The sequence below is a fragment of the Sebastes fasciatus genome, chromosome 1 (assembly GCF_043250625.1).
Source record: "Sebastes fasciatus isolate fSebFas1 chromosome 1, fSebFas1.pri, whole genome shotgun sequence".
Taxonomy (NCBI): Eukaryota; Metazoa; Chordata; class Actinopteri; order Perciformes; family Sebastidae; genus Sebastes; species Sebastes fasciatus.
This window is the reverse complement of record NC_133795.1, coordinates 7912722-7940451: the sequence shown is the minus strand read 5'-3', so window position 1 is coordinate 7940451 and position 27730 is coordinate 7912722. Positions and strand designations below refer to the sequence as shown.

The following is a 27730-nucleotide window of genomic DNA, read 5'->3' as shown; positions in this document are numbered from 1 at the left end:
GTTTGACATTCAAATACCGTAATCTTTCCTACATTACTCTTTGCTAATAAGAAAAGAGGAGATAAAACATTAAATAGGAGATTTGTTAGACTCAGATCTTAACAAATCCAGGGTTGCGTTCGAATAGTCAAATAATTACGTCCTAACGTCTTTTCCTAACCACTTTTCCTTGACCTCAGTGGAAAACGTCATGAGGTCAAGGAAAGATGAGAAGGAGCATTTAGAAGGACTTAGGAAAAGACAACAGCGGTGTTAGGAGGATCCGACTGCTCTTTCACTAGACTCCGTCATTATGATGCGACGGCTGCGGATGTTAGTGACGTCAGTTTGCTGTGGTGAAACTACAAAGTTCTGAAGAAGGACTACAAAAGGTGCTACTCCCTCCAAGTGTTTTTAAATAGGTCTTTCAGTGACAGACTCCTTCACCTGCAGTGTGTGAAAGAGAGATACCACAGCTCCTCCTCCTGCTGCTGGAACACTCTATCAACAGATAATAAAGGATCATCTGACCTAACGTGGAAAAATATCACTTCATTACCACGGCTGGAATTGAAATAAACATGAATATATAATAAATATTGAGTTAGTTGTTGGAGTTATGGAGAAGGGGTAGGACCATATACTGTAAGTGTAGGCTGTACTTCTTCCAACTTCTTTTCGAAATATTCGTAATATTTATTTATGTTGATTATTTGTTAATTGGTTGTTTACTGTTCATTTTATTAGTTATTGTTTTGTTTTTTACTGATGTATTTGTTACATGTTCGAAATAAATAATGAATTAAAAATAAAGTGAAACGAAATGGTTGTCGCTGTCCACTCAGATTAAACATGAATCCCAATTAGTGTATGAGCGTATGAGAATAATATGCAAGATAAGCATATAGTTTGTTATTATGAACGGCCGAACGTGGCGTCGCCTTAAATGCTGTGGCCGCAAGGAATTGTAGGATGTTATTCTTTTGTTTCCTTCGGTAAAGGATGGTCCAGTGTATCCTCTGATAGAGGAGATAATAAAGGAAGCATTGAAGCTCCTTTCCTTAACTTTTGGTGAATTCGAACGGCTCTTATCATGGCTGCTACTGAGGTACTTCCGGGTCATTTCACTCAGTTAGGAACCTTCCTAAGCAAAAAGGACTATTCGAATGCAGCCCAGGTATTCATTTCAGTCTTTATTTTGTATTTACTCACACATTGTGAGCACCTGTCTTCAATAGACGGATCATGAGTTTGACTCCTGATGACGCAGCATGTTGTCCAGTGATTTTCAGTCCCTTTTCTGAATTGTCCGCTGACTCAAATTTCCCTGTGAAATCCTCTGAAGTCTGTCCCGCCTTTTTGGATCTGTGTTCATGTGCATCCATTCCTCAGGCCCTCTGATATTAGTAGACCGAGTCGGGGAGTCCACGGGACCACTACGCTCTGCATGGTGACCAGTAGACGGCCGGTCCCGGCCTCCTCCGGGCCGGCCAGCAGGTACTCCATACCTGGTGGAAAAGGTAAGACATTGTTAATTGATCTAATCTAATAAGGAATCTTCCTTTGGTGTTATCTTGATATTTTTTTAACTTTTTGTGTCACTTGAATATTCATCTGTTAAAGCTGCAGTCGGTAACATTGAGCAAATATGACCATTTTGAAATGGTCACTATATCCTGACAGTAGTGCATGAGGCAGATAATCTGTAAAGAAAATCATGTTCCTCTGCCTCCTCCTAGTGCTCCAAATGGCATTTGCAAGATTTCAAGGAAAACAGGGAAAACAAGGAAGTCTCCCGAAGGAAAACAACCAATCAGAGCAGAGGAAGCTCTAGAGCAGCTGTCAATCACTGCTCACGAAACTTGCGAACTTCAATCAAACTGGCAAACTAGTCAGCGCTGATCAAATATGAATTATTATTCTGTTACTGTAATGCCTATTTCTCCCCTCAAACTTTTTCAAAAATATATTTTAGTTATTGTTTAGCTGTAAAATGAGAATGTTTGCTCCGGCCGGTGCTTGGCTTTGGCTCGACTGTTTTCAACATGACAACTGGTTCACAAACTCTCTCCCAATCATTGTCTATGTAAGCAGCCGTGCAATGCATTCTGGTAGCGTGGCGGCGCGATTCGAGAGACGAGGCGTCACATTGGCTCCTCCTCATTTGCAGTTGAGGTCTAGGCTATTTTATGGAAATCAGGGGCGTCCGGTGCGACTGGCCGCGTCTGGAAACTCCCAAGAAACGTTTAAGCTAACTGTTGTCGATCCAAAATAAAGACATATTTAGCAATTGCATGGCTTATTTCTCGCATAAAATGACAGTCAGATCAGAAACGCATAGCGGTGAACTATTTTCCTGATATGAGACAAAAGTTTCCCTACGAGCTGCCATGTTGGTTCTGGTTTTAAAGCTGGGAGCAGCAGCCCAGGAGGGAAATAGTTTGTCCAATCAGGTGACTTGTGTCTAGTGGCAGCCCATCAAGTGTCCAACGCTGGGAAGTAAGGCGATCCCTCGCATCCAAAAACGCCCTTGTGGACGTGTACCATTAGAGGCTCCTCGGCTCTGATTGGTTGTTTTTGTTCGGGCGCAGTGAAATCTTGCAGATGTCATTAGGAGCAAAGGAGGAGGCAGAGGAACATGTTTTTTTTCACAGATAATCTGTTTTATACACTACTGTCATGATATAGTGACCGTTTTATAAAAATAACTTTTTATCATATTTGCTCAAAGTTACCAACTGCAGCTTTAATGCTAAAAGTCTCTTTAAGAAAACTATTAACTGAACAGCACTTGGCTTCATGTACCATATCTCCAGTTCCTTTTCTTCTCTGTCATGTTTGTCTTACCTGGGTTTAAAATAGGACAGGTGCAGCCGCGGCTGGTCCAGGACAGAGGATAGATGCTGATGGTCCCCAAGTAGAGCGCCACTTGGCCTGATCGAAGGACCTTGCGAACTTTGACTCGCACCTCTGCGTGGCTGCCTTTGTCGTGAGCAGACAGAACGCTGGCCTTGATCACTGTCAGATTAACAGAAGAGACTGAGATGGCATTTTGAAGCAAGTATAGATCCCAATTTATTAAACAGTTTTTAAACATCATTTCTTACCATAATCGTGTTTGGTCTTGCAGAGGTCAGACACACTCCTCAGCTTTTTCTCCTTACAGCTACACTTCCCTGTGTAAAGACATCGAGTTATGCTCCGTTACACTTTTACCTCCATAATTACACTTTATGAAACACTATGATTCCACTATTTTAAGCCTCGCGATAGAGTGCTACAGGAATGAGTCCTAAAACTAGGAAATGAGTTTGCATTTCAGCACCTTCGTCTGGAAGTCAATGGTTTTTTTTAATGTTTTTTTAGTTAGATGCCTGAAATAAGGCCTGTGGTTCTACGACATAAAATACATCAATAAATACCCCACTCCTGAATTCTGAAGCCTTTACGTGTCTTAAAAAAGGCCGTTGCTAACAAGTAGCTAAATGAGACTATGAAACGTCTAACTTGTCCGCCTTTACAGCCTCGTTGTGTTTAATCGTGCTCATATGACCGTGGTGGAGTTCGTTTATAGCCTAACGTTAGTTTTTTACTTCCGCAGATTGCATTTACGCTTCAAAAATCATAAAAGTGGTGTTCATTTGTGACGATTCTTGTTGAACAAATTGTGTAAGTATCATAAACTTTTGTTTGCCACAGAGCTTATTTTCTGCAATAATCCAAAACCCAATGGAACAATCCCATTGGCTTTTTGTCGAGGGTACCAGGACGATGCTAACTTCCTGGTTGGCCTACAAAAATACGTCATCCCTGCTGCAGCACTCTATGCAGATGAACCTCACAGTTAATGAGCAACACAGCAGTACTTTACTCACCTGTGTAATGCAGAGCAGAGACTGCAAGCTCCTTCGACCACTGTACCTCCTCTTCTATTGTGAACATGTGATCCAGATCAGGGATTTTCCCACCAATGGGCACATTGAACACCTGATTATTTGAGTAGCTGCAAAAAGTGGAATTGACAGTTAAATTTTAGCTTCCACGTTGATGTGTAAAGAATCATTAATCATATGGCTAACCTGTCCAGACACTCCCCAGTGGTCGGATCACAGCTGTGAGGGCAGGTGCAGGGTTTACAGCCCTCCTCTCCAAAACCCCAGTAGCCAGGCAGACAGTGGCTGCAGCTTGTGCCGCCGACACCCGGTTTGCAGTGGCACTGCCCGCTCCGAGGGTGGCACCAGGGTCCCTCCTCTCCCAGACGTATAGGCAAAGAGCCCCGAGGATCACACCAGCAGCCTGAGAAACAGAGACACAGATACTGTAGCTGTGTATGCTGCTCAAACATTTATTTTTTTCTTTTATTGTTAAATTTACAGACATATGCCAGCAGATGGAGCTATACGACATTATGGTTCTTTTACATTTTATCCACAATCCTCCCAAACTTTGATTTAATTCCACTGAGATCAAATCAGTCATGAAACCTCCTTTATTTTCCTGCTTGGTTGAAAACACTAGGGCTGCAACTAACGATTATTTTCATTGTCGATTAATCTGTTGATTATTTTCCCAACTAATTGATTAGTTGTTTGGTCTATAAAATGCCAGAAAAAGGTGAAAAATGTTCAATTGATCAGTGTTTCCCAAAGCCCAAGATGCCGTCCTCAAATGTCTTTTGTCTACAACTCAAAGATATTCAGTTTAGTGTCATAGAGGAGTAAAGAAACCAGAAAATATTCACATTTAAGAAGCTGGAATCAGAGAATTTTGACTTTTATTTTTCTTAAAAAATTACTCATCAATTATCAAAATAGTTGCCGATTTAATTTAATAGTTGACAACTAATCGATTAATCGTTGCAGCTCTAGAAAACACATTAGCCAATCCCACACCAGTGACCCTCCCTGCCCCCCAGTTCTGAGTCTCTTACGTGTGCAGGCGTCAGGGGAGTTGAGGGGCAGGGCTGGGTGGCGGTGGTAGCCGTGGCGACAGCGCTGGCACCTGCGGCCGACAGTGTTGTGTCTGCAGTCGTCACAGACGCCCCCGCTGGTGCCACCGGAGGAAAGCCATGCTCGCTGAGAGAAGTGACAGCTATCTGCGTGACCGTGGCACTGGCACTCTGATGTCACACAGAGGTGTGTGATGTCATAGCAATCAGAGAGATGGGAGAGAGACAAAGTGTGGACATCAGGATGGGGAGGAGAGAGAAAGCAAACAGGGAACATGGGACAAATCATAAGTCTGTGAGTTTTGTTTCGTCTATGTAGCCTACTTGTATATTATAGTCAAAATATATCTACTGTTGTCAAAATGATTTGCATACTGTGCCGACATTGACAACACAGAACAAAATTTACAGACTAGACCCGCAAAAGGTTTACTAGGGTCCAAACAACTAAAGGTGCACTGACGTCATGCGACCAGCAGTATGAGGCCATCTCTGAATATAATTTAAAGCTGCAGTGGGTTAAAATGGAGCAAATATGATTAAAACAAGTTATTTTTAGAAAACGGTCACTATATCCTGATAGTAGTGCATGAGACAGGTAATCATGCTGTCTCTGAGCTGCTGTCAATCACTCGCAAACTCCGATCAAACGGTCAAACTAGGCAGCGCTGATCAAATATGAATCAATATTCTGTTACTGTAATGCCTATTACTCACCTCAAATGTTTCAGAATCATCTTGTAGTGTACTGTTTAGCTGTAAAATGAGAAAGTTTGTGACATGGCCGCTGTGTTGAGATCTCTTGAGAAAATACCAAGCAAGGCATATAGAAAAGGAGGCTGGGTCACGCGTCATCAACGCGTCATATCTTTGGGGGTACAACACAAATGCCGAAATTGAGCCAATCGCAACGCACGACCGCAGCTTCAGTTACAATGCGCGTGTGTTATACCCCATACCCCAAGCACCATGTCCGCCGGTGACCCAGACTCCTTTCCATAGGCCTTGATACCATGCAGAAAATACCAATCTTTCTCATTTTACAGCTAAACAGTACACTACAAGATGTTTCTGAAAACATTTGAGGTGAGAAACAGACATAACAGTAGCAGAATAGTGATTAATATTTGATTAGCGCTGTCTAGTTTGACCGTTTGATTGGAGTTTGCGAGTGATTGACAGCTGCCTCCGTTGAATGAACAGCCAACAGGAGCGCTCTCTCTGATTGACCTGTGATTGGCCAAAGTCTCCTGTCACAGGCTAGATTATTTAAAGCCTGAAAACAGAGCCATGAGGAGGTGCAGAAGTCTAGTTTTCTCTCAGAGCACTTGAATTACAATATGCTGACAGGTTATCATGGATTTTTTGCGCGATGATGCCAAAAATATTCTGCCTACTGCAGGTTTAAACGCATATCAATTTTCTTTAAATTAGTCTTTCTTTTAAGTGGCTAAAATATGTTTTTCTGCCATCCCGTCCACAGCACTGTATTGCTTTGCTCTGGTGTCGGTGCTCCTGTCTGTTTCCTGATGCTGGGGTGTGCCGACCGTCATCTACTGTAAGTAATACACCTACTATAGATAAGTACCTCATACATCTCCTCAAACACCCAAACTATCCCTTTAAAGTTCAATTTTAAAGCTCTTCTCTGGCTTTTTCTCTCTCAGCAAGACCAGTATCGTGCACTCCTGTTGGTGGTCACTTACTCTGACACGGGTTGGACTCCCCGCCGCTGCTGTTGGCGGGCATCCAGGGACGATCATTGTAGAGCGGGGCACACTTCTCACAGTGATCGCCTGCTGTGTGGTGAGTACACAGGCACCTACCAGACACCTGGAAAACACATCTGGGGCAGTTACTTCACCTACACTAGCAGACGTTGCCTGCTGTCTGGAGACAGCTATAAAAATAAAACAGATCCAGGCAGGTGGCGTGAGGAGGAAATCGAGCTATTTAAAGCTCTTTTTCCATCAGTAAGTACATTTTACATCTGGACCTAACATCCTGACATGTGTGTTATACAAGGCTGTAATAGAACACAGACCAATGCAAAAACTGACAGACACGCCTTCTCTCTCCGTCTTTTCTTTTTATCACTTTTACTTTGAAATGCACCTGCACACACAGGAAAAGCCTCTCACCATGTTACTGTCCTGTCTTGCATCTTGGCTGATGTTGTGTGGCACACATTGCTCAGCATGTCCATGGCACAGGCAGGTCCCTCTGGCCAGTAAAGTATAAATAGCATAAGGTGCTGAGGCTGAGCTTTCTCTGGTGGGTGTGGGAGTCAGAGCTGAGGCTGCAGGGCTTATCCATTCTGCAGGTGGGTTTAGAGGTGTCGCACAGGTCTGAGCTTTTAGCAGCCTGATGCGGAGGTTGGTGAGGGTGAGGCGGTCGAGGGCCTCTGGACTGTAAGGGTCCATCGTTCCGGCATTGCTGGGGTCTAGTGTCCGTAGTATTACCTGCAAGGAGAAACAGCAATCAGCACTGAGTCAAACATTGTAGATCTGCCAAAAGATAAAACATCTTTGTGCGTATTCTCTTACCTCCCCCCCACTGCAGGGTGTAGCGCTGGTATAGCGGGATGTACACAAAGAGCCCGGCTTAGTAAAATCATCAGGCAAACCAAACTCCGTGCTGCAATTGCGAGCAAAGAGTTTTAGAGCTTCCCAAGTCTTTCCAAAGTCAGCCGAACGCTCGACAGCCATGGCAGCAGGCCGCGGTGACCTGAACACCAAAACCACATGGGACAAACAGAACTGTGTTTCCAGGTCCAACCGGATCTCATCCTGCTGCTCCTGCGCGGTGGCGCCTGCACCTGATGCCCACCAAGTGTCTGGATGCGAGAAAGGGTCGTCAGTCATGTGAGCAGGTGGGTGGGCGTCCTCGGGGCACAGTGTCCCAGGAGGATGGGGGCAAGGAATGTGGTGGTTCCCACAGCAGCTTGAGTGGGTGAGGAGGGTCCTGCCACTGGCCAGGTTCCCAATTGGTGGGCTGCAGGCGTGGTCCACACATCTGGAAGCTGACTCAGAGGGTGATGGAGAGTCAGTGTTATGACATAGCAGAGTGTTGAGTCAATATGTGTAATCAGATCAGTGTTTTTACGGAAAAGCAAGAAACACTTTCCAGCACTGACATCAACTGACACAAATCCAATATCCTCTTCATTGTGTTTTCCATGAATATTTAATTTGCCTGACCATTGTGCCACTGCTTCTTATGTGACACAGAATCCTGCCCTTTCCCCCGTTGGACAGCATTAATACTCTCAGGTTACATGTATTGGCAAGACACAAGCAGTGTCAAATGCATCAACAACAGGTCTGGGCTTTACTTTTAGGACAGCAAAAACTAAGCAAATAAACTGTCACCTGCCAATGAAGAACCATGCAAAGACATCATTAGGTCATGAATTTCTTGGACGTCTAATGCAGCTGACTCACCATAACTGTCCGCCCAATCAATAAGGCAAGGCAGCTTTATTTGTAGAGCACATTTCAGCAACAGGGCAATTCAAAGTGCTTTACAGAAACATTCAAGAACATTGTGACAAAGTGCAAAAGAACATTAAGACATAATTAAAACAGTTATAAAAACATTAAAGATTAGAAAATAAAAACAAGCTAAAAATAAAAGCTATAGGATAGAAGCTAAAATAGAATATAACACCCGAGAGTAAAAGCTTTAGTGCAGTATATAAGATCATTATCTGGTTTAATAAAAGGCAGCAGCAAACAGGAAAGTTTTAAGCTTTGATTTAAAAGATCTCAGAGTTGGAGCAGTCCTGCAGGTTTCTGGGAGCTTGTTCCAAATATTTGATGCATAAAAACTGAACTTCTGCATGTTTAGTTCTGACTCTGGGGACACTAAGCAGACCTGATCCAGATGACCTGAGAGGTCTGGATGGTTCATAACATAGCAGAAGATCAGAAATGTATTTTGTCCCTAAACCATTTAGTGCTTTGTAAACCAGCAGGAGTATTTTGAAATCAATTCTCTGAGAGACAGGGAGCCACATTGTTAAGACTTTCCCAGTAAAATAACAGTAAAGAACTGGCAGCAGGGTTGCTTTTATGTTACTGTAAAATTAACATTTTTTATACTGTCACTGATATTTACAGCTTTGTACTGTTAATGAAAAATACTGTTTGAACTTTTTTAATTTCACAGTGTTTTACAGTTAATTTACTGTTTAAAGATACATTATATAGATGTTTTTCACCTTTCTTTTACATTATCTTACTGATTTGTTTTAATGCACTATTTAAGTTGTATGTTTTACATACATTTTAATAAACATTATTTTTTGCCTAGATGAATAGACTTAGCACTTTACAGACATAGGAATAGTCACACTAAATACAATTAAAGGTACTTGTTAGGAAAACAGCTATAATAGACTTGTTTATAGTAATTTAACAGGTTTTCTTTTGTATTAACAGTAAAGCACTGTTTTTTAGCAATAACAGGTTAGTACTGTTGAAATCCTGCTGTAAATTAACAGCAATTGTTTACAGTGTAGAGTAATAACATGCTGTAACCGAACCCACAATGGGGAATACGAGAAGGCAAGTTCAGCCACAATGACGCAAGTGGTTCAGAGACAGAGCATCAACAGAAACAGAGATGATGAAGATGATGATGATGATGCACCTCACCTGCTCCACTCCTCTCCAGAACCAGAAACAGCCAACAGAGCAACACCAGCATCCGATCCAGACCGTTCCCAAGCACACTAGACTCTCTCATCCTGCTGTGTTTACAACATGCACGATGCGAGAAACACCTTCCTGCAGAGATTACTCCCATCGGTATGTGTAGCAGATCTGAAGGACATTTTTATTGCCAATTACGCAATGCGCAAAGTGTCCAGTATCTGTTCCAAAGTCCTTCCAGGAATAATGATGAAAAAAAAATCCTTCATAAAGTTCAGAGCATCCTCTGGAGCAGCTATAGGACATCTCTCTGACAGAAGTGGGTCGACATCGGTCAGTCCTAGAATAAACACTCCATGTTTTGTCACTTAATTCCCATTTGATGGATGTTTGTTTTCATCCATTTTGCGCAACAGAGAGAGAGTCTGTGTGTTCGCCAAAACGGTGGAAATGATAGGTCCCTTTTTTTCTATGCTAATTAATTCGTGTAAATGTTTTAATTAAGTCACAGCCAATCCAAGCGCTCCTTGTCCCAGCCAGCTCCAGCGCTCTAAACGCTGTTACGCACAGGAGAGAGGAGAGGAGTGTGCGCTCCTTTTATCCATGCTTCTCTCCACGCCCACTGTGAGGACGTTGTGCTGCAACAACACTAAAGCAAAACTGATTGAGAAGGTGCAGTTTTTTTCCCACTCTGGCACTACTTTCATCCATTTGATGACCTCAGTTTGCATCAGTGTAATGTCCACGGCTGATTGAATGGTGTGATAAAAAAAGCTCTTATCATTAACACTAGTAAGACAGAAGAAATTACATTTGATCTTCCTCCTGACTGTCAGCTGCCTCCAGTTACAATTCATAATGTAGAAATTAAACAGGTCTCTTCATACAAATACCTGGGAGTTATGATGATAGACTCCACCCTATCATGGACCCCTCACATTGAATTCACTTGTAAGAAGATACAGCATTTACTTTCTTCGCAGACTCAGATCATTTGGAGCCAGTAGCCAGATTATTTTTCTATTTTTCAGTTCAGTGATTCAGAGTATCCTGTTGTACTGCAGCACAGCCTGGCTCAGAAGTATATCTGTAAAACTTAAAACTAAACTTTATAGCCAAATCAAAATCTGCATGAAGATCATTGGCCAACCTGTGACAGCCTCCTTTCAAGCAGCTCACAACAAGAGTATGCTCAGACTTGCCAACAGCATCTCTTCTGATCCCTTACATGTTTTAAATGGGGAATATCAACTTCTGCCCTCCAAGAGGCGATTCAGAGTCCCTACATTCAACCGCATCAGGCTAAAGAACACTTTTTTCCATCAGTCCATGTTGTTGCTAAATAATAATTAATGTGCTGCTAAAAACATGTAAATCCAGAGGACAGATGGTAATTTTGTAATGGGTTGTGTATGAATAATTGTGATGTGATTTGTTTTTTGTCTGATGGGTCTTACTTGTCTGTCTGTCTATGGTAACAGTATGTCTATTGTATGTGTACTTTTTCTCAAACTGAGCTGCCTATGGATGCAAAATGAATTTCAGTGCAAACTGACAATAAAGTTGTATCGTATCGTATCGTATTTGGGACTCTGCAAAGGATCATGAGCATGCAGGGGAGGACACACTTGCTCGTCAACGCAGGTTTAATGTGAACCAGCCGCCTTGCGCATACCAGCAGCTAAAACCAGGTCCCTCCACTAACCAGGGCCTCGTAATGGGGCGAGGAAATTAGTTTATCTGCTTCTGCCCTCCTGTTTTTCAGCTGCAGTAATTCCAAGTTACAGGTCTCTTTTGAAGTCCGGCAGGAGGAAACCTGAGCAGGGAGACAAAAATAGTCCTCAGTGCAGTTATTTGCAGCTTGATGGCCATTGTGGCACCACAAGAATCTGACAGCTCGGAGTTTCATGCAAATGACTTGGACAAGAAAATGAGTCTTTCTCCCTCCCATCTGTCTGCCTGACTGGAGAGATTACTCTGCCATTCTTCATTATAGCCTTGTTGGATAATAAACACATGGTCTGATACATGACAGTCGTTCTTTTTTAAATTCTCTTTAACCACACACGTCAGGAAATCTAAGTCCTTTTCTGAGCATGATGTATTTTCCCTCACTGGCACCCCGAAGAATAAACACCATGTCTCTTCAGTTTTATGGCTTGGCTTCAAATGCAGGGGGCTCAGAGAATTGGAAAGGACACACATAATTGGATTGGTTTCCATAAATGTCTTTAATACCATAAAAATTGTTTACAGACATGCCTGCTTGCTTTTCTCCAGAATGGAGAATAGAAATTACTGAGGAATGGCATATGGGCTGATGTTTGTATGATGTTTATGAGCAGCCAGCAGCGGATTACTCGCATACTTTTATCCCAGTTATCAATCCTTATTAATCTGACATTCGTCCATCTGTGTTGATTTTAAATGTATCTCCCTGTTAAAGTTTTTATCCCTGTTTCCACAGTCCCTCAACTCATATATCACTCCAGTTGTACATTTGTCTTTGTTCGCCCCTCGCTGGTCTCTCCTTTCATCTCTCTGTCCTCCTGCTCTCCACTCTTTAACACCAGCTACAGTGTCTGGCAAACCTCCACACAATAAAACCCGGAGGCTCTCCATCTTCTGGCATCTCACAGTTTCTCCTTTCGTCACGCTCCAGCGGTGCGGTATATACTGTATGCTAAGAATAGCTTCATGGGAGATTAGGGTAATGTCATCTATGAGGGATTAGCTGGTATCTGGTTGTGTTAGTGGCATACGGACATAGTTTATTGCTGCTTTGTACTAATCTGGAGTCAGTTCTGGCTCAATGGGACACACGGAAATGTTATTCACATCTTTTCACATTGGTTGCAGGATGGGAGGACCTGTGTGCATTTGTGTGTTTTAGGGGATAATGGATAAAACACAGAGTCAAATCATCAGTGTGGTCCAGATGTGGTTTAGCTTGTATTGACTGAATCAGGTTGGTTTTGGAAGAAGCTAATGCCAGTGATTCCCAAAGACTGGGTCGCGACCCAAAGGTGGGCCGCAGGAGATTTTATTTGGGTCGCCAAATAAATTTGCAGAATTTCTTCCATCGTCTTTTAACATTTATATCTGCAGTAGGCTACTCCTTTGAGCCACATGAGGAAGCCTGAATGCTCGTATTGTTGTGATGATTGTAGCCGACTTGCAACACTGAATCTAATATGAAAGACATTTGGTTTGTTTTACTGATGAGAGGAAAAACACAAATGCTTTTATTTTATTTATCAAATATGTCTCTTTGACATGGCTGGTTTACCTATTCAAGATAATATAAGGTGATGCGGAAATTATGGTAAAAATGGTCAGTAACGTTCATTTCCACAACGTATTCTCATACAACGATTTGTATGATATCTTACAAAAAGTCATTCTTCATTTTTCATGCGTTTTCCTACGAAAGTCCAGCAACATGTGTCAATATCTGCTCGTTACATGCATACAGTCTTTTCAAAATAAACTTCTGTCTTCACAGGAAACAACTTCCTTAGGTTTAAGCAAGAAAACTACTTAGTTAGGTTTAGGAAAAGATCGACTTGGTTAGGATTAGGCAACAAAAGTACTTAGTTATGTTATGAAAAGATCGGGATTTGGCTTAAAAAAACTCTGGAAGTGGCGTAAATTAAGTATGTAACTTAACTTATTTAAGTTTAAGATTTACATTACGTGACAAATAAATCAACGTGGACTTCTGGTTTCACACGGGGTACAAACACCAGTCTCCTGGGCAAAAGTCTGATATTTTTTGACCCACCTATCCGCCTCGACCTCCTCCTACGCAGCGATCACCTCTATTTATATTTCCTGGTTCACGATTACGTTAATTACACACAAATTCATTTCATAGGATATACATGAATTACAGTACACTTGGCGCCTGGGTTAGCTCAGTTGGTAAGGCGGGCGTCCATGTATTAAGGCTTGGTCCTGACCGCGGCGGCCCGGGTTCAAATCCGGCCTGTGGCCCTTTCCGCATCCACTCTCTCTCTCCCCCCTTTCAAGACTCTATCCACTGTCCTGTCATAAAAATGGAAAAATGCCCCCAAAAAAATAACTTAAAAAAGAATTACAGTACACTTTTCGTAGGTATCGCTACGAACAGTGTATGAGAACAGCCTGATTTACGCACAAATTCGCTCTTCTCACTATTTATAGATATAAGGCCTATTGTGAATTGGGCCGCGATGGTTTGTCATTTTTATGAAGTGGTTCCCCAGGAAAAAAAAGTTTGGGAAACACGACTGTATGTGACTGATATCAGATTTCTGCAAAGGCACCAAAATTCACGTCACTGAGGTTTGAGGTCAAGGTTTGCTGCAGAGCCATAAAACATTTTAAGAGCAGCTGGTTCAAGTGCAAGTAAACTATGTTTGGTTACTCATTTCGCCTTCAAAATGCAAAACACATTGGATTCTTAATTGACTAACTTGTAATGAAGGGTAATTTTCTGTGATGCAGGAATGCAGAGCCGCCCACATCCAATAAAGTGCTTGTGTAGAACGTGAGCATATTAACAACAGAATCTACGCCGCAGTTTACAACACGTGTTACGTCTCAGTGCTGAGAGAAAAATGTACCTTTCAGTGAATACGTTCCCTCAATGTTCAGCATGTATACTCACCCTGGCCCCCAGCTGTGAGAGGTCAAATACCAGCCAGGAAAGGTCACAGGGATCTCCTACCTGCCTCTCTAATTGCTCCTCTTTCTCTCATTTACAGGGCTTAATGGGGGCCGGGGGGTCAGACGAACGGGGACTCCCCCTTCCCGTACTTCTAATCCTCAATGTTTGTCCTGGCTGCTCGTGTGTCGAGCACATGGTGTTACTCCACACTTCTCCATCTCCTTCCTTCTCCCTCCTTGTCTTCTCTCGGCCTTTGTGTTCTATATGTCAGCTCATATATTCCTCCGGGGATGAAGAGGATTAAGCTGCTTCCTTACATGACTTTACTGCATTATAGGCCTCACAACGTGACCAGGCTTTGATTTGTTTCTCCAAATAGTACATCTATTCAGTTAGTTATGGTAGATTTGGAGCAATGCGGTTTATGCAGTCTGATTTAATGTCTCAGTTTGTTATGGCGTTGTTGTTATGGAGACTATAACGACACACAGTAGGATCTCATATGACGTTATCCGCTGGCCACAAGAGCAACCAGTAAGTGGCGTGGTTAATAGGCAGTGCTTGAGTTAAGCTCTGAGGTCAGAGTTAATTATCCTGTTGGATTTTTTGGAGAAAGACTCCGAGCTTTTACCACATAAAGTACACAGTACGGATGTCTTGATATACTGTATACCGGGGGTCGGCTACCTTTTTGATATGAAGTGCCATTTTTAAATTTTGTTGTTAATCAGTGTGCCATATCAGCATTAATGTGAATATTAAGTTTAATTATGACACCATATCGCGATCTCCAACGGATCTGTAATGTTATTCCATCCATATAGGCAACGTGCACAGCAAAATAAAAAAAAAAACAATTTCCTCCCAGAATCAGGTCATTGTAATTCTCATCACATTCTCATCTCAACTCGTCACATACCACCGCTTTGTCACGCCCCTTGGCATCGGCATCACACCCCTTGGCGTCACTTTATTTTCAGCATCAAAACCATTATAGTTATTCTTGGTGTCACTTTAGGTTTAGGCAACAAAACCACTATAGTTAGGTTTAGGTAAGAAATACCTGGTTGGGCTTGAAACTACTACGTTTATACATTGAAAATGACACTGAACGTTGTGAACACGGGACACAAACTGATTGTAACGTGACACACGGGACACTAACAACGGTCTCCTGGATGAAAGCCGTGTGTTTGTTGTGTGTCTCTTTCGTTCTTTAAACTACGTCGCCACACTCCCGGCGCACTTTATTAGAGCATTTACTGTTTCTGCGAATGGGTTTTCATTATAGTTAATGGAACGCCCGGTGTGTTTCATATCGGTGCTAAAGGGTGCCATGTGCGGCGGTACCAAAAAAGTCAATCAAACCACGTAAATAACAGGACGTGCGACTGCCAATAGCTGTGAAAGAGGTATTTTGGCATGTGGATTGAGAGGACACTTCAACATTTCCAAAAAACTCTCTGGCACACATATTTCTAGTATGCCATTGGTTAAGCTATCACATAACAATGGTGGGAGCTTTCTACAAGCGAACATTTTAATCGAACTCTGGTGCGGTTCAACATCTGTTGAGGTCTGTTTGGGCAGTTGTGAACACAGTAATCGTACTCTGGTGCGTACCAAAACAACCGGTCTGAGACCGCCTGTGAGAGGTGGTCTCGGACCGTTTCCAAGCGAATCAAAACGCAGGCTGCATGTGCGGGCATTTGTTGAGATGGACACAGGTAAACGACAGGTTAACATGAGTAGGAGTGGACGGACCTGGACTTCTGCCGAAGTCTGATGTTTGCTTGACCTCTGGGCCGAAGAGAACATACAGAATATGATAAATAAAATCCACGAAAAACAGTGACGTTAATAAAGTCATTAACTGGAGGAGAAGGGATTCAGTGCCGAGTCAAAGTGCAAAAACTTCGACAGCTTCAAAGTCCACGATTCCCTGCATTGAAGTGGCAGCTCTTGAGATGAAAAAGATGAATTCGCTCCGTAAACGCCCCCTCAGAAACTTATTTTATTTGGTCCAATTTAATTTGTGCACTGTGAAACCGAACCAGACTAAATAGAAAATGAACCAAAAGAATCAATTGGACCAAATGGACTATGGCTTGTGAAAGCACCCTAAGGTTGCCTATACCTCTGATATATAATGTAGATCCAAGAAATTCCAGCTTAGACAGTTACACTCTTTAAAATAATACAGCAATTCCCAAATACGTTACCCTGAAGCCCGTCAGTTGACATGGTTAGAAGTTAAAAGGTCAAGGTCAACTGCAAAGGTCTACAGTTCAAGTCCAATAAAAACCAAGAGGACTGTATTTCTTTAGGATAGTTTGAGTTGTTCTGTTGCTTCAACTGTGAGCTCAGTAATCAGTGTGGACATCTTACAAAGACGGTGTCCTCACTGCGGATGTTTGTTATGATCCTCATGTCACAGAGGGGTTTTTAATAAGCACAAAGAGACCGTTTAAAAGTCTGTTAACATGTGAATGTGCACATCCACAGTGTTTTGTGTGTGCTTGCATGATAGGCTTCGATTGCAAGTAGCCTCTTTGATGTGAGAGGATGAATGACACAGATTAAGCTGTCGGACCAGAAACTGATAGAGGCCAGATGAGGCGGGATGACAAATTGAGGCCTCAGCGAAGCACTCGGGCAGCTTGCCAAACCAATAATGTGTGCATCTGTGAGCTTGTGTGTGGATTTGTGGGTATATATGTGTGAGTGGAAACTATGCGGTTTCCATTTATTCTTTATTAATTCTTAACGAGGAGGAATTTCAAGAAAGGGTGGCTCACTGGAGGAGGCTTCAGCTGAGCGGCGATGACTTATTTATAGCTGAAACTCTTGTTTAATGTTGGACAACAAATTAACTGCCCACCCACAATCACATTTGCAAACATACACTCCTACCACCGGCCTCTCCTCAGTCTCGTGTCCTTGTCTGACTTCTTTATATCTGTTTATGATGTCATTTGGAGTTACTCTTGTGCGTCACATAAACACATTGTCATTCTGACACACGAACACATTCAAACACAATTTCTTGATAACTCTTTCCTGGCTTTCCATCGCCCACCCACATAAACAAACTGGAATGCCAGCACACACACTGGTTTGTTACCACAAAACACACACACATGTTACAGATTCCCCTCACTTTGCTTTCTTATTCTTCCAGCTCATATTCGCACACCCACTTAGATAAAGCACAGCGACTTGGCTTACATAACAATTTAATTTAACTGTCTCAAAGAACTTTAATGGATTCAAAGGCTCTGAAGTCTGGCACAGGAGTAAACCAGCAGAACAAATCTAACTAACAACAAGTGTGCTGGCGGCAAGGTTGTAATAGTTTTAGTTTTTATTTTAGTTTAGTTTTGACTTTTTGATTCCATTCTAGCTTAGTTTTAGTTTTCAGAAAGGTTTAGTTTGAGCTTTACAGTAGTTTGTTTTTGTTAGGGCAAGGTATTCATTCATTCATTCAACCTTTATTTTAACTCGGAAATACATTGAGGTAGAGACCTCATTTACGATATAGCCAAGTTAAAAAAAATATCAAACAATCATGACACAAAAAAAAGAAAAATAACAAATCAATTTAAGGCAAATTAATCAACTAAAACAAGAACAACTGGAAGTGAAATGTGATGAAATAATAAATTAAAATTGCCCTAAGGATAAAAGTGAGGTAAGCTTTAGATTGTTCTGCATATAATATCTCAGAAATATGTAGCTACTGTACATACAAAATACATGTTTGGAGAACTGTGTAGGTATGGCCATAATGTTTAATGTTAAATCTTTACGCTACTTTAGTGTCCGATGTGAAGCAATTGCGGCATAGATGGCGCCGTCTCCTGGAAGGTCAAGTCCGTTCAGTTTCTGTGGTTCAATGTCACGAGAGTTGACGCAAATTCATGCTGTCTCCTTTTTTTCAGTAGTGATATCTTGTAGCTAAAAAACTAAAAGCAAAATACATTTACGTTATGTTATTTGTATTAGTTTATAACCAGACAATATTTTTTCAGATTAGTTTTAGTTTTTCTTAAAGGTGTGTAGGATTTGGCGACACCTAGTGGTGTGGTTGCAGATTGCAACCAACTGAGTTCCCCTCCGTCCACCGAGTGCAAAATTGTTGTAACGCCGTTCACCTCGCTCAGAGGCCATCCTTACCATAATGACACTACTTTAGGAGCAATGGAAGTCAGCAACGGCTGGCGGTACCACGGTTTTACACTCTGCGGCTCACGTTACCGCAGTATCACAAGCGTGTCGGAGAACTTCGGTGGCCTTCAGGTAACGTAAAAGTGCGAAAGGCTCTTGCTAGAGCCAGTGTTTGGTTTGGCCGATCTGTGCTACTGAAACATGGCGGACTCCGTGAAGAGGACCCGCTCCCTATGTAGATATGAAGGGCTCGTTCTAAGCTGACGAAAACACAATTCTTAGTTTCAGGTGATTATGCACTAATGAAAACATAGTTATGAAAATTAAATTCCATTTCTCCTCATAGATCCCCGAAATATTACACACTGTTCCTTTAATGGTTATAGTTTTCTATTTAGTTTCAGTTTACTAACGATATTTTTCACTGCTTTTTTTTCGTTTTAGTTTCAGTTTTAGTTTACAATAACCCTGGCTGGGGGTCAGAGGTCAGCATGAGGAGGCTGGGATAAATACTGGACACTCCTCGGAGGTCAACATCAGTTAAAAGCAGGGAGCATACACATATAATGTTTATGCTCAACAGCTTTAGTTCTTCACTTTTTATCACTGAGATTGTCTCACTATGTCGAATATTTCTGTGACCCATGTTGTCTGACTTTGATTCTCCTCCTAAAAGTCACGCTAACAAATGTTGCAAATGAGAGGAAAAATCAAATGCAGCTGTTTGAGGTCCCGGGCCACAGGTTGGGGGGTTCCAGTCTGTCTCATGTCTGGCCACTTTTGCTTCTTTGAGGCCCTTCTCAGCTCATTAAACAAGTCTTTATTGGCATGCCAAGAGTCCACCTGTGAGTCGTCCAAGCCATGACGGCAACTTCAATGTACAGCCAAGCACAGGGGTCACCGTTAAACAACAGTACCTCGTATGACGGGGCAAAATCAAATCTGCATGGAAGCAGCCTCATGTTGCTGGTATCTGCTTAGCTCTTGTAAAACGTGCCGCCACAAAACACTGTGGTGTTAATGTGACACTCGCTGCCCTCATGGTGCTTCTGTTTCATCTATGAACTGACATTCATTGACCACAGTGGTGTTGTCAAGAGAAAAAGTGCTTTGAAAATGGGGTGCAGTTATGGGTATTAGGTTGTAAGTGTTCGATGTAAATTAATCTTACAATGTCCAGGAGTTGTATTTGTTTCTAACAATGTAGTGTCAATGTGTAAGTCACAGAGATGTGGACTCGAGTCACAAATCTGATGACTTTAGACTCGACTTGACAAAATCAAAGACTTGCAACTCGACTTGGACTTAAACACCAGTGACTCGTGACTTCACTTGGACTTACTTGAGCCTTTTGACTTGAAAATACTTGATACCTTCCCCCCCAAGCCCAAAGATGTAAAAGTATGTTATTTAAAAAAGGGTGCCACGAATCAATTAATTTACTGCATTTCCAGATCCACTTTCTTCGAACCAATCTGACAGCATCCAGTCAAGTTGCAGGAGAGAACCATGAAGAACTAACGATATGTTACTGAGCACCAATTGGAAAAAAATTACACCAAAGATAATTTTATTCGCGTTCAAAAACTATGCAAAAAACAAATCGCATTATGCAAAACGTGCGAGTCAAAAATTACAGACGGAGAAGCAAATGGCATTACATTTGGGGACGAGTGCATTATGACTTGTTTAGGACTAAAAAATATAAGTTTAGGACTTGGGACTTGACTTGGAACTTGACTCTGGACTTGCCTCCTTTGACTCTGGTCTTTATTCGGGACTTGACTCTGGACTTGCCTCCTTTGACTTGGGACTTGACTCTGGACTTGCCTCCTTTGACTTGGGACTTGACTATGGACTTGTCTACTTTTACTTCAGACTTGCCTGCTTTGACCTGGGCCTTGACTTGGGTCTTTAGTGGAAAGACTTGAGACTTACTTGTGACTTGCAAAACAATGATCTGGTAGGTCCTGAGGAAGACATGTGGCAAATAATCCCTGCATGTTTTTCACACTTTTTTAATATATCTAAACTAAATTTCTGTCTATTTTCAAGAAAGTTTAATGAGCCTTTACTGGAAACCGCAGCATGCCTTTGTATGTTTCCATTCCTGTGTGCGAATGCAAAAATAAAATCACTCTGCAAGTTAAGGGTGTGCCAGCATTTTGTGGTTGGGTTGTGGGTTTCTGCAGGAGGTATGTGGAAATATGTGCAAATGCTAAACCCTCCTGGCTCTCCCAACAATGTGACAGTGAGAGGGGGGATAGCCAGTGTTTGATCCCATCAGCCAACATCTGGCCCTCAGGAGGAGCTAAAGTTAGCGACACATGCTGATGTCATTAGCGTAAAATGGGAGTTATATTCACAGAGCCATGACCCTCACAACATCCCAACACCGTGAAAGCAGGAGAGAGAGAGAGGAAGAGAAGTGGATGAATAATGAGAGGATTCTAGGATGAAGAGGGGGAGAGGATGGATTATACATCTGAGTGATGATGTAAATGACTAATATTGATGTTGTTCAACAGTTGATGTTGAGCCAGATCTTTCATGTTAGCATATATCTGCTGCTGGACTGTTAGGAGTGAGAAAAAGGACGAACACAGGGTGGATCAAAGCTGTTAACAAAGCTTGTTAGGATTTAATCAGTTCCACTCACCCAGAGCTGCTGACCACATCTGTCCAATCAAGTCCCATCATGGTGGGCTCCTGGCTCCAGAGATGGCTACCAAACATTGGTAGGCGACCATGCTTTGAGGAACACCACCTCATCAGAGACTTGTGGTTCTCGTGAGGTTTTCTTTGGAACCGGATCTCCTCACTGATTTAATCAATACCATTAGAAACGTGCTAATGATTAATACATTGCCGTGGTCAGGGTGCTCTGAGTGCTGAGGCCACTCTGATATGATAATGTCTTTATTAGATGTGGGTTATTTAGACTCTTGGGGAAGTCTTTCATTTGGTTTAGGCGTCTTCATTGGGTGAGATCATTGCTTTAAGACTGAGCTCCATTGAGAAGAAGCCAATGAAGCGGATGGCCTCTTACTAAACATTTCAAGAGGCCTCTCCTGAGTAATGACCACTGCATCCATATCATATCTTTTTTCTTTGGTCCTGTTCAGACCTGGTATTAACATGAATCCAGAGTGATTTGATCTCGAGTGGACGGCTTTAGGTGCGTCTATTGACACTTGGCATTGCGTCTCCACATGCGTCTTAAGTGACCACTTGTGATCTGATCTCACTTCCCCGCTCTATATGCAAATAACGTCGTAAACACATAGCTAATAAAGCAGCCGTTGTGACGTAATATTACATGAATGTCAGTAGTAATATCCTACATATTCGTGAATTTGGGTACATTTTATTAACATCAAAATAAAAGGTTATTGTAGGCGGTGCGCGGGGACCTCCATGCCGCCGACACTGCTGCCTTTGCCAGGCAACAGCGGGGTAGAGAGCTTCTGAACCGGGGATGAGAGTGAGCAAGCGGGCAGATGTCAGCTCCGTGCAAAGCACCGGAACAAAAAACACAGACACATCTCCAACAGTATGATAATAATGCACGTTCCGTGCCTAGTCTGATAGTCTGTAGAAATGTAGCCTATAGATAAGATATATCTTAATAAAATACAATTGTACCGACAGGATACAGTAGAGCACAGAGGCCGTTTCCAGGCTGCGAGGCAGACAAGTGCTCGCGTCTGTCTGTCTATTCACATGAGGAGCACAGAGACCCGTGGATCCCAGCGGGACGTCAGTGGAGTAGTCTAATTAATGTGGCCCAGGACACATTCGCGTACACGCTGCTAAAAGAAGACCACCTCTGAATGTGGTCTGAGCAATCGGATCTCAATGCGTCTTGAGTGCGTTCACACCCGTGCTTAGAGCTGTCCACTTGTGATCGGATCACTCAGGACGCATGTTAATACCAGGTCCGAACAGGGCCAGTCTCGCTACTGTAAAGCATTTTGTCTCCTCACAAGACGAGTACAGTGCTGTAGGTCACCTCTGACTCCTTTGGCCTCACGATCCCTGCTACACTACACCTCTTCAGTGACTCTCCAGTCCCCTCTTCACCTTAATTCATCCCTATCTGCGTGGCGGCATGTCCTTCGCAAGTGACACGTGAGGGTTCAGCAGCCACATGAGACTATTCATTTGTGCTTGGCTACCCAATGTCAGGCTGCTCTGATGGGTTTGAAGAGGCCAGGGGCAGGAGCAGGGGCCGCAGTGCATGATGCCTGTGATCTGCCATGGGAAACAGACGAGGTTATGATGCCCTTGTGACCCAGGAGTGTGGGGATCGCACGGGTCAACGGGGTTCTCCCCTCCCTTGCAGATACGTTCGAGCTGTCATGAGTGTGAGAGGAAAAGATTTTGAAATTTGCGCAAGTGTGCATTCCAATCAAATTCCATTAGCTTATCATTACTGCCATTACCATCACTATCTTCACCAGGAACAGCATGGGATGTGATTGTTCTGGTGCTTAGCCTACCTGTGGAGAACAGTGTATTGTGGTGGTTATGTAAATTTACTCACAGTTTCGAGAACCAATCTCCCAGACGCTCAAACTGTCTAAGATTTGTAATGTAGGCCTTAAGAGTAGGCTATTTATATATAACTTTTTGAGCTTTGTTTTAGGTCTTCTACTACTGTTTACAGATTCAAACTGCTTTTATCTAGCCGTTATTCAACTGTTTAAATTACTAAGATCTTTGGGACTGGGAGTAGTTTGAATGAGAAATGGTCTTACTCAGTGAAACACTACTGCTACAGAGGAAACAGTCCTTTTCTAAAGGGACAGGCATAATTAACTCATGAATCTTAATTATTTAATTCTCTTAAGTACAACTACTCTTTGTCTTTGTTCTCTTCTTTCATCCCACGTGGCTTTCTTATTTCACTCCCTTACCAGTGATAGGAGAAGTAGGCTATTCAGATATTTTACTTAAAGGTCCCATATTGTAAAAAAGTGAGATTTTCATGTCTTTTTTTTTATTATAAAGCAGGTTTAAGTCCTAGATATATATATATACTGCAGAAGTATCGAAGCACTCAGTCCACCGTGAAATACACACCGCCCCTATTCAGAAAAAAATGTGTCCCAGTTTATTTCTGGTTGCAGTGTATCTGAATGACAGGAAGTAAACATGAACCCAAGCTGTTGCTTAGCAACGCAATTTCATTGAAATGAGCTAAAGCCTTTCAAACAGAGGGTAAATACAGGCATATTCAGGCAGACAGTATGAGACAAATAAAGTTTTTTCAAATCTTTTTTATTGGGTTTTTGTAGACATGGCAAAATTCATCTTATCACATGTAGGACACATTGGACACATTGTCTTTGACATGAAATAAAAACAAAAAAGGGACATCCCTCCCTATGTGGCCTACTGATGAAAGTATTGCAATATTTATATATTTGCAGTATTATTGCCACATTAAAACCTGTATTAATTACTTATACATTGTTGGATAGTTTTGTCTATAATATTGCATATATTTTATAAACTGAAGACATTTTCTCGAAGATTTTTAAATAAAAAATTATACAATAACACAGTAGTGATTGAGCCTATATGGCCCACTGATGGAAGTATTGCAATTTATATATATTTGCAGTATTATTGCCACATTAAAACTTGGATCTACAGCTGTCAAATAGTGGAATGCAATATTTCCTTCAAGTCCATTTATTTATTTTATTTTTGTTCTTTTCTCTTCTTTTAGTTTTATTTTTGTGTCCAAAAGTACTGATGAAAGTATTGTCTATAATATTGCATATATTTTATAAACTGATGACATGTTCTCGAAGATTTTCTTTGAAATTAATAACACAATAGTGATTGAGCCTATGGCCCACTGATGAAAGTATTGCAATATTTATATATTTTGCAGTACTATTGCCACATTAAAACCTGGATCTACAGCTGTCCAATAGTGGAATAAAACGTAAAATAATTCCCTCAAGTCCCTTTCCGATTATTTTTGTTCTTTTCTCTTTTAGTTTTATTTTTGTGTCCTAAAGTTGTTGTTAGATGTTTAATTTAAAAGCTCTTCCCTCAGTCTGCCACAAAGCAGGACTGTCGTGTTGTGGCTCTCTCCGTCTCCATGACAACCGTTGCCCCGTCTACCAACAGTTACATACCGGCGGTTAACTTCCAGTTAGAAACTGAGATTTATAAAGTTCATCAGCTATTACATTACTATTTCAGCTAGAGGAAACTAAAGAGCAGCGTTACAACTTACAGTCCAATTTAGTATAAGGTATGTAACAAAAAAAAACATATTTTCTGTTTGATTACAATCTTAAATTAGCAAACGTTACGTAATGTTACTTGTTAGTTGACCTAATCAGAGCAGCTGAAGCAAACGGTCACACCTGAACGTTAATTAGTGCTAATGCTAACTAGTTTACGGTTTTAATCTGTATGTTTGATGCTTCTTTTGCTGGTTCAGTAAAGTTATTTGGCAGCAGCGGTATGTTATTGTAAACATACTCAAACTGTCCTGTTATTTCGCAGGTGGATGTTGTTAATTCCTCCATTCTCCTTTTCTAAATATAGGTAATGTAAGAGTTAGTTAATGACACCACAGACACCTATTTCACAAAGCTGCTCCCAGTAGACCACTTTCACTTACACACCAAAAACTGACCTGATATTTTCAGGTGGAATTTCATTTCATTCTCACTGTGCAATATCATTTTCCAATTGTGCAATGTTGTTGATTTGTCTGTTTATTGTCAATACCCAGCCAACATGGTTATGTGGGCCCCACATGGGTTATGCTGGGGTGGGGGTACCTGGGTCAACTAAGTACCAAGTGGGTTCTAGGTGGGTCACTAATGGGAAATTAGTGCATGGGCTCAGAATGGGCAACTCAAATGGCGCCCACTTGGGTCAATTAAGTTGGTCCCACATGGGCTCCCCATGTGGGCTACCCGTGTGGATCCTAGTTGGGTCACTACTGGGAAATTAGTGCATGGGGCCAACATGGAAACTGTGGACAAACCCACTTACAACCCATATTTCAGGACATATAGCCCCCATGTAGTTTCCACATAGAACTTAAACCTGGGGCCGAGATGGGTTTTGGTTTTCTGTTGCCCAGATTGGGCCCATATAACACCCAGTGTACCCCTGCATGAAACCCACAAGGGCAATTGGCACGGGGCCATTATGAAACCTACGGACGATCCCATATAAGGCCTATTTTTCAGCCCATTTACTACCCACATGGGCCCCACATACAAATGTTGGCTGGGTACTGTATATACTGCTCCTATTTTTATACTTCCTTCTATTTAAATGGTTCATATTTTGTTACACTTTGTTTAGCTCTTTTTTTTTACTGTGTTAGCTGATGCATCTTGTTTTTTGCACTATCCCCTTTGCTGCTGTACACTGCGAATTTCTCCACTGCAGGACTATTAAAGGAATATCTTATCTTATCTTATCTTAATATATGAATATTGCAATACTTTCATCAGTGGGCCATAGGCTCAATCACCTTTGTGTTAACACATTTGGCTATAGATAGTGACTTAACAGACATTTATTTAACATTAAATGAAAATATTCAAGATTTAATGTTACTTCTAGGACAGAAACAAACAATTTTCATCCACATTTTGCATGTAACGAAAGCATTTTGAGGCAACAGTTTAGATTATTTTCGAAGCAGCTAACAGGATTACATCCAGGCTTCATTGTTTAACATCACACATGAATTATTTGATTCTATTAGAAGATGGAAAGAAAATATTTGCCAGGTTTCGGTGTACTGGTGCCTCATCCCCCCAGCAAACCTCCAGAGCCCAAGCCTCCAACTTTAAGTCACTGGTGCAAACTCCCTCCCATCAGAAAATGCACTGTGAATGAGCAGAAGGGCACATACTCAGATATCATCACTCCATCCAAGTTCCAGGTAAAAGCATTTCATTATGAAGCCCATGCAAAACACTGAGCTTCTGTCGTGGTCTGACCAAATCCAAGACTAACTGTTTATTGATTAGTCTCTTACAGCAGAACCTGGTATCCGGCAGAGGTCACAGGGCCAATCCACCAGTGATCCCAACACAATTAAAGGTGAGATTGTATTACATGACAATTTTAGACATGTAGGCATTTTCAGTCATAATTTCTGATGCACCTACTTTGTATTTATAAGAGGAGCATATGCTTCGTTAAAATACAATATTGTATATGCTGTGTATAAAATCTTTGTTCATCTGCACTGTTTTCTTTAGTTACAACTTTCAAGCTTGCAACGGTCAATCATGGACCTACCTCACAGCAATCACAGCCTTCTTACTTCTGCCGGGTTGTTAATACATCCAAGGTCCAGATGCCCTTCCAAACTGTTGAAGGCCAGATCCCCCGCAAGTTAGAGATAGAAAGGTATGCAGTGTTTGCGTGCATCATGTATGACAGAAGAGTCATCTAGTGCTGTGGAGCTTTCTGTTCTATGCATATCCTGTAGTGAGCATATTTACATACTGTAAGGCAGGGGTTGTCAGGGGTTTTGTAACTTGAAGCCCACTTCTGATTTACATATTTTTTTCCAGGGACCACCTTCCAAAATAAATGAGAAACTGGGCTATAAATATGTGTTATGTCACTGTCAGCTGTAATGACCCACATTGATATTCAGCTTACCTTCATCCATCACTGCCTGCAATTATGAATCCAAAATATTCAGGGTCATATTTCCTCACCACAGGCTTTGAAGCTTTTACTGGTGCAAGGTTGTCTCCAACATCACTTTTTTGTTTCAAAAACCTCTCCATTTTCTGTCACTGCATCTGAAAATGTTAGATATGTCTGTAAAGGGGAGACTCGTGGGTACCCATAGAGCCAATTTTCATTCAGATATCTTGAGGTGAGAGGTCAAGGGACCCCTGTGCAAATCGGCATGCAAGTTTTTCCTCGCCATAATTTAGCGTAACTTTGCCGACAAGCTAGCATGACAGGGTTGGGACGAATGGATTCATTAGGTTTTTTAGTTTCATATGATATCAGTATCTTCACTCTAGCTTTAACACTGAGCCCACTACAACCTCTGAAATACAGAATAGAGGCTGTTGGATTTTTTAGAGGATAATCTAACCACTGCCTTTTGTTAAGACTTATTTTCCTGTTTCATATTGTTTTCTTATAGACGTCGAAGGAAATATTTGAAGTTTGACATTGAACAGCTCCTGGCAGAAAAAGGCATATCCTCCAATCTCCTAATGGCAAGACATCAGAGCAGTAGTGATGTGATTACGACTGACAATCCTGTATCACAGTACCTCCCCCTGGAGGTGAGTCTGTTCCTGC

At 41.8% G+C, this 27730-nt stretch overlaps 2 protein-coding genes and 1 long non-coding RNA gene across 5 annotated transcripts in view; 2 read left to right on the top strand and 1 right to left on the bottom strand.

Moving 5' to 3' along the window:
• Positions 1-928: 928 nt before the first annotated feature.
• LOC141752126 (netrin-4) lies at positions 929-10176 on the bottom strand. Its single transcript, XM_074609878.1, has 10 exons — positions 9586-10176; positions 7474-7949; positions 7069-7389; positions 6634-6760; positions 4910-5098; positions 4059-4275; positions 3855-3982; positions 3087-3155; positions 2827-2997; positions 929-1487 (listed from the first exon to the last, which is right to left on the bottom strand). Exons 1-10 carry the CDS (start codon positions 9734-9736, stop codon positions 1351-1353), a joined length of 1986 nt encoding a protein of 661 aa, XP_074465979.1. The 5' UTR covers positions 9737-10176; the 3' UTR covers positions 929-1350.
• LOC141752288 (uncharacterized) lies at positions 5041-15081 on the top strand. 2 transcript variants are annotated; one of them, XR_012590210.1, is made up of 4 exons: positions 5041-5222; positions 6411-6485; positions 6595-6733; positions 14331-15081. It is a non-coding gene; the product is annotated as an uncharacterized LOC141752288 (long non-coding RNA). The 2 variants fall into 2 exon arrangements; XR_012590203.1 differs by lacking the exon at positions 14331-15081 and adding an exon at positions 11348-12157.
• A 9450-nt stretch (positions 15082-24531) lies between these two features.
• Positions 24532-27730, top strand: part of dnah1 (dynein, axonemal, heavy chain 1) — a 49030-nt gene continuing 45831 nt past the window's right edge. The window contains exons 1-6 of one of the 2 annotated variants that reach the window (XM_074661140.1): positions 24536-24674; positions 24932-24973; positions 26157-26336; positions 26425-26497; positions 26659-26809; positions 27570-27714. In XM_074661140.1, the coding sequence (XP_074517241.1) occupies positions 26160-26336; positions 26425-26497; positions 26659-26809; positions 27570-27714 (546 nt within the window). In that variant the 5' untranslated portion in view covers positions 24536-24674; positions 24932-24973; positions 26157-26159. Of the gene's footprint in view, positions 24675-24931; positions 24974-26156; positions 26337-26424; positions 26498-26658; positions 26810-27569; positions 27715-27730 lie in introns of both variants that reach the window. The other variant, XM_074661058.1, reaches the window with a different exon arrangement.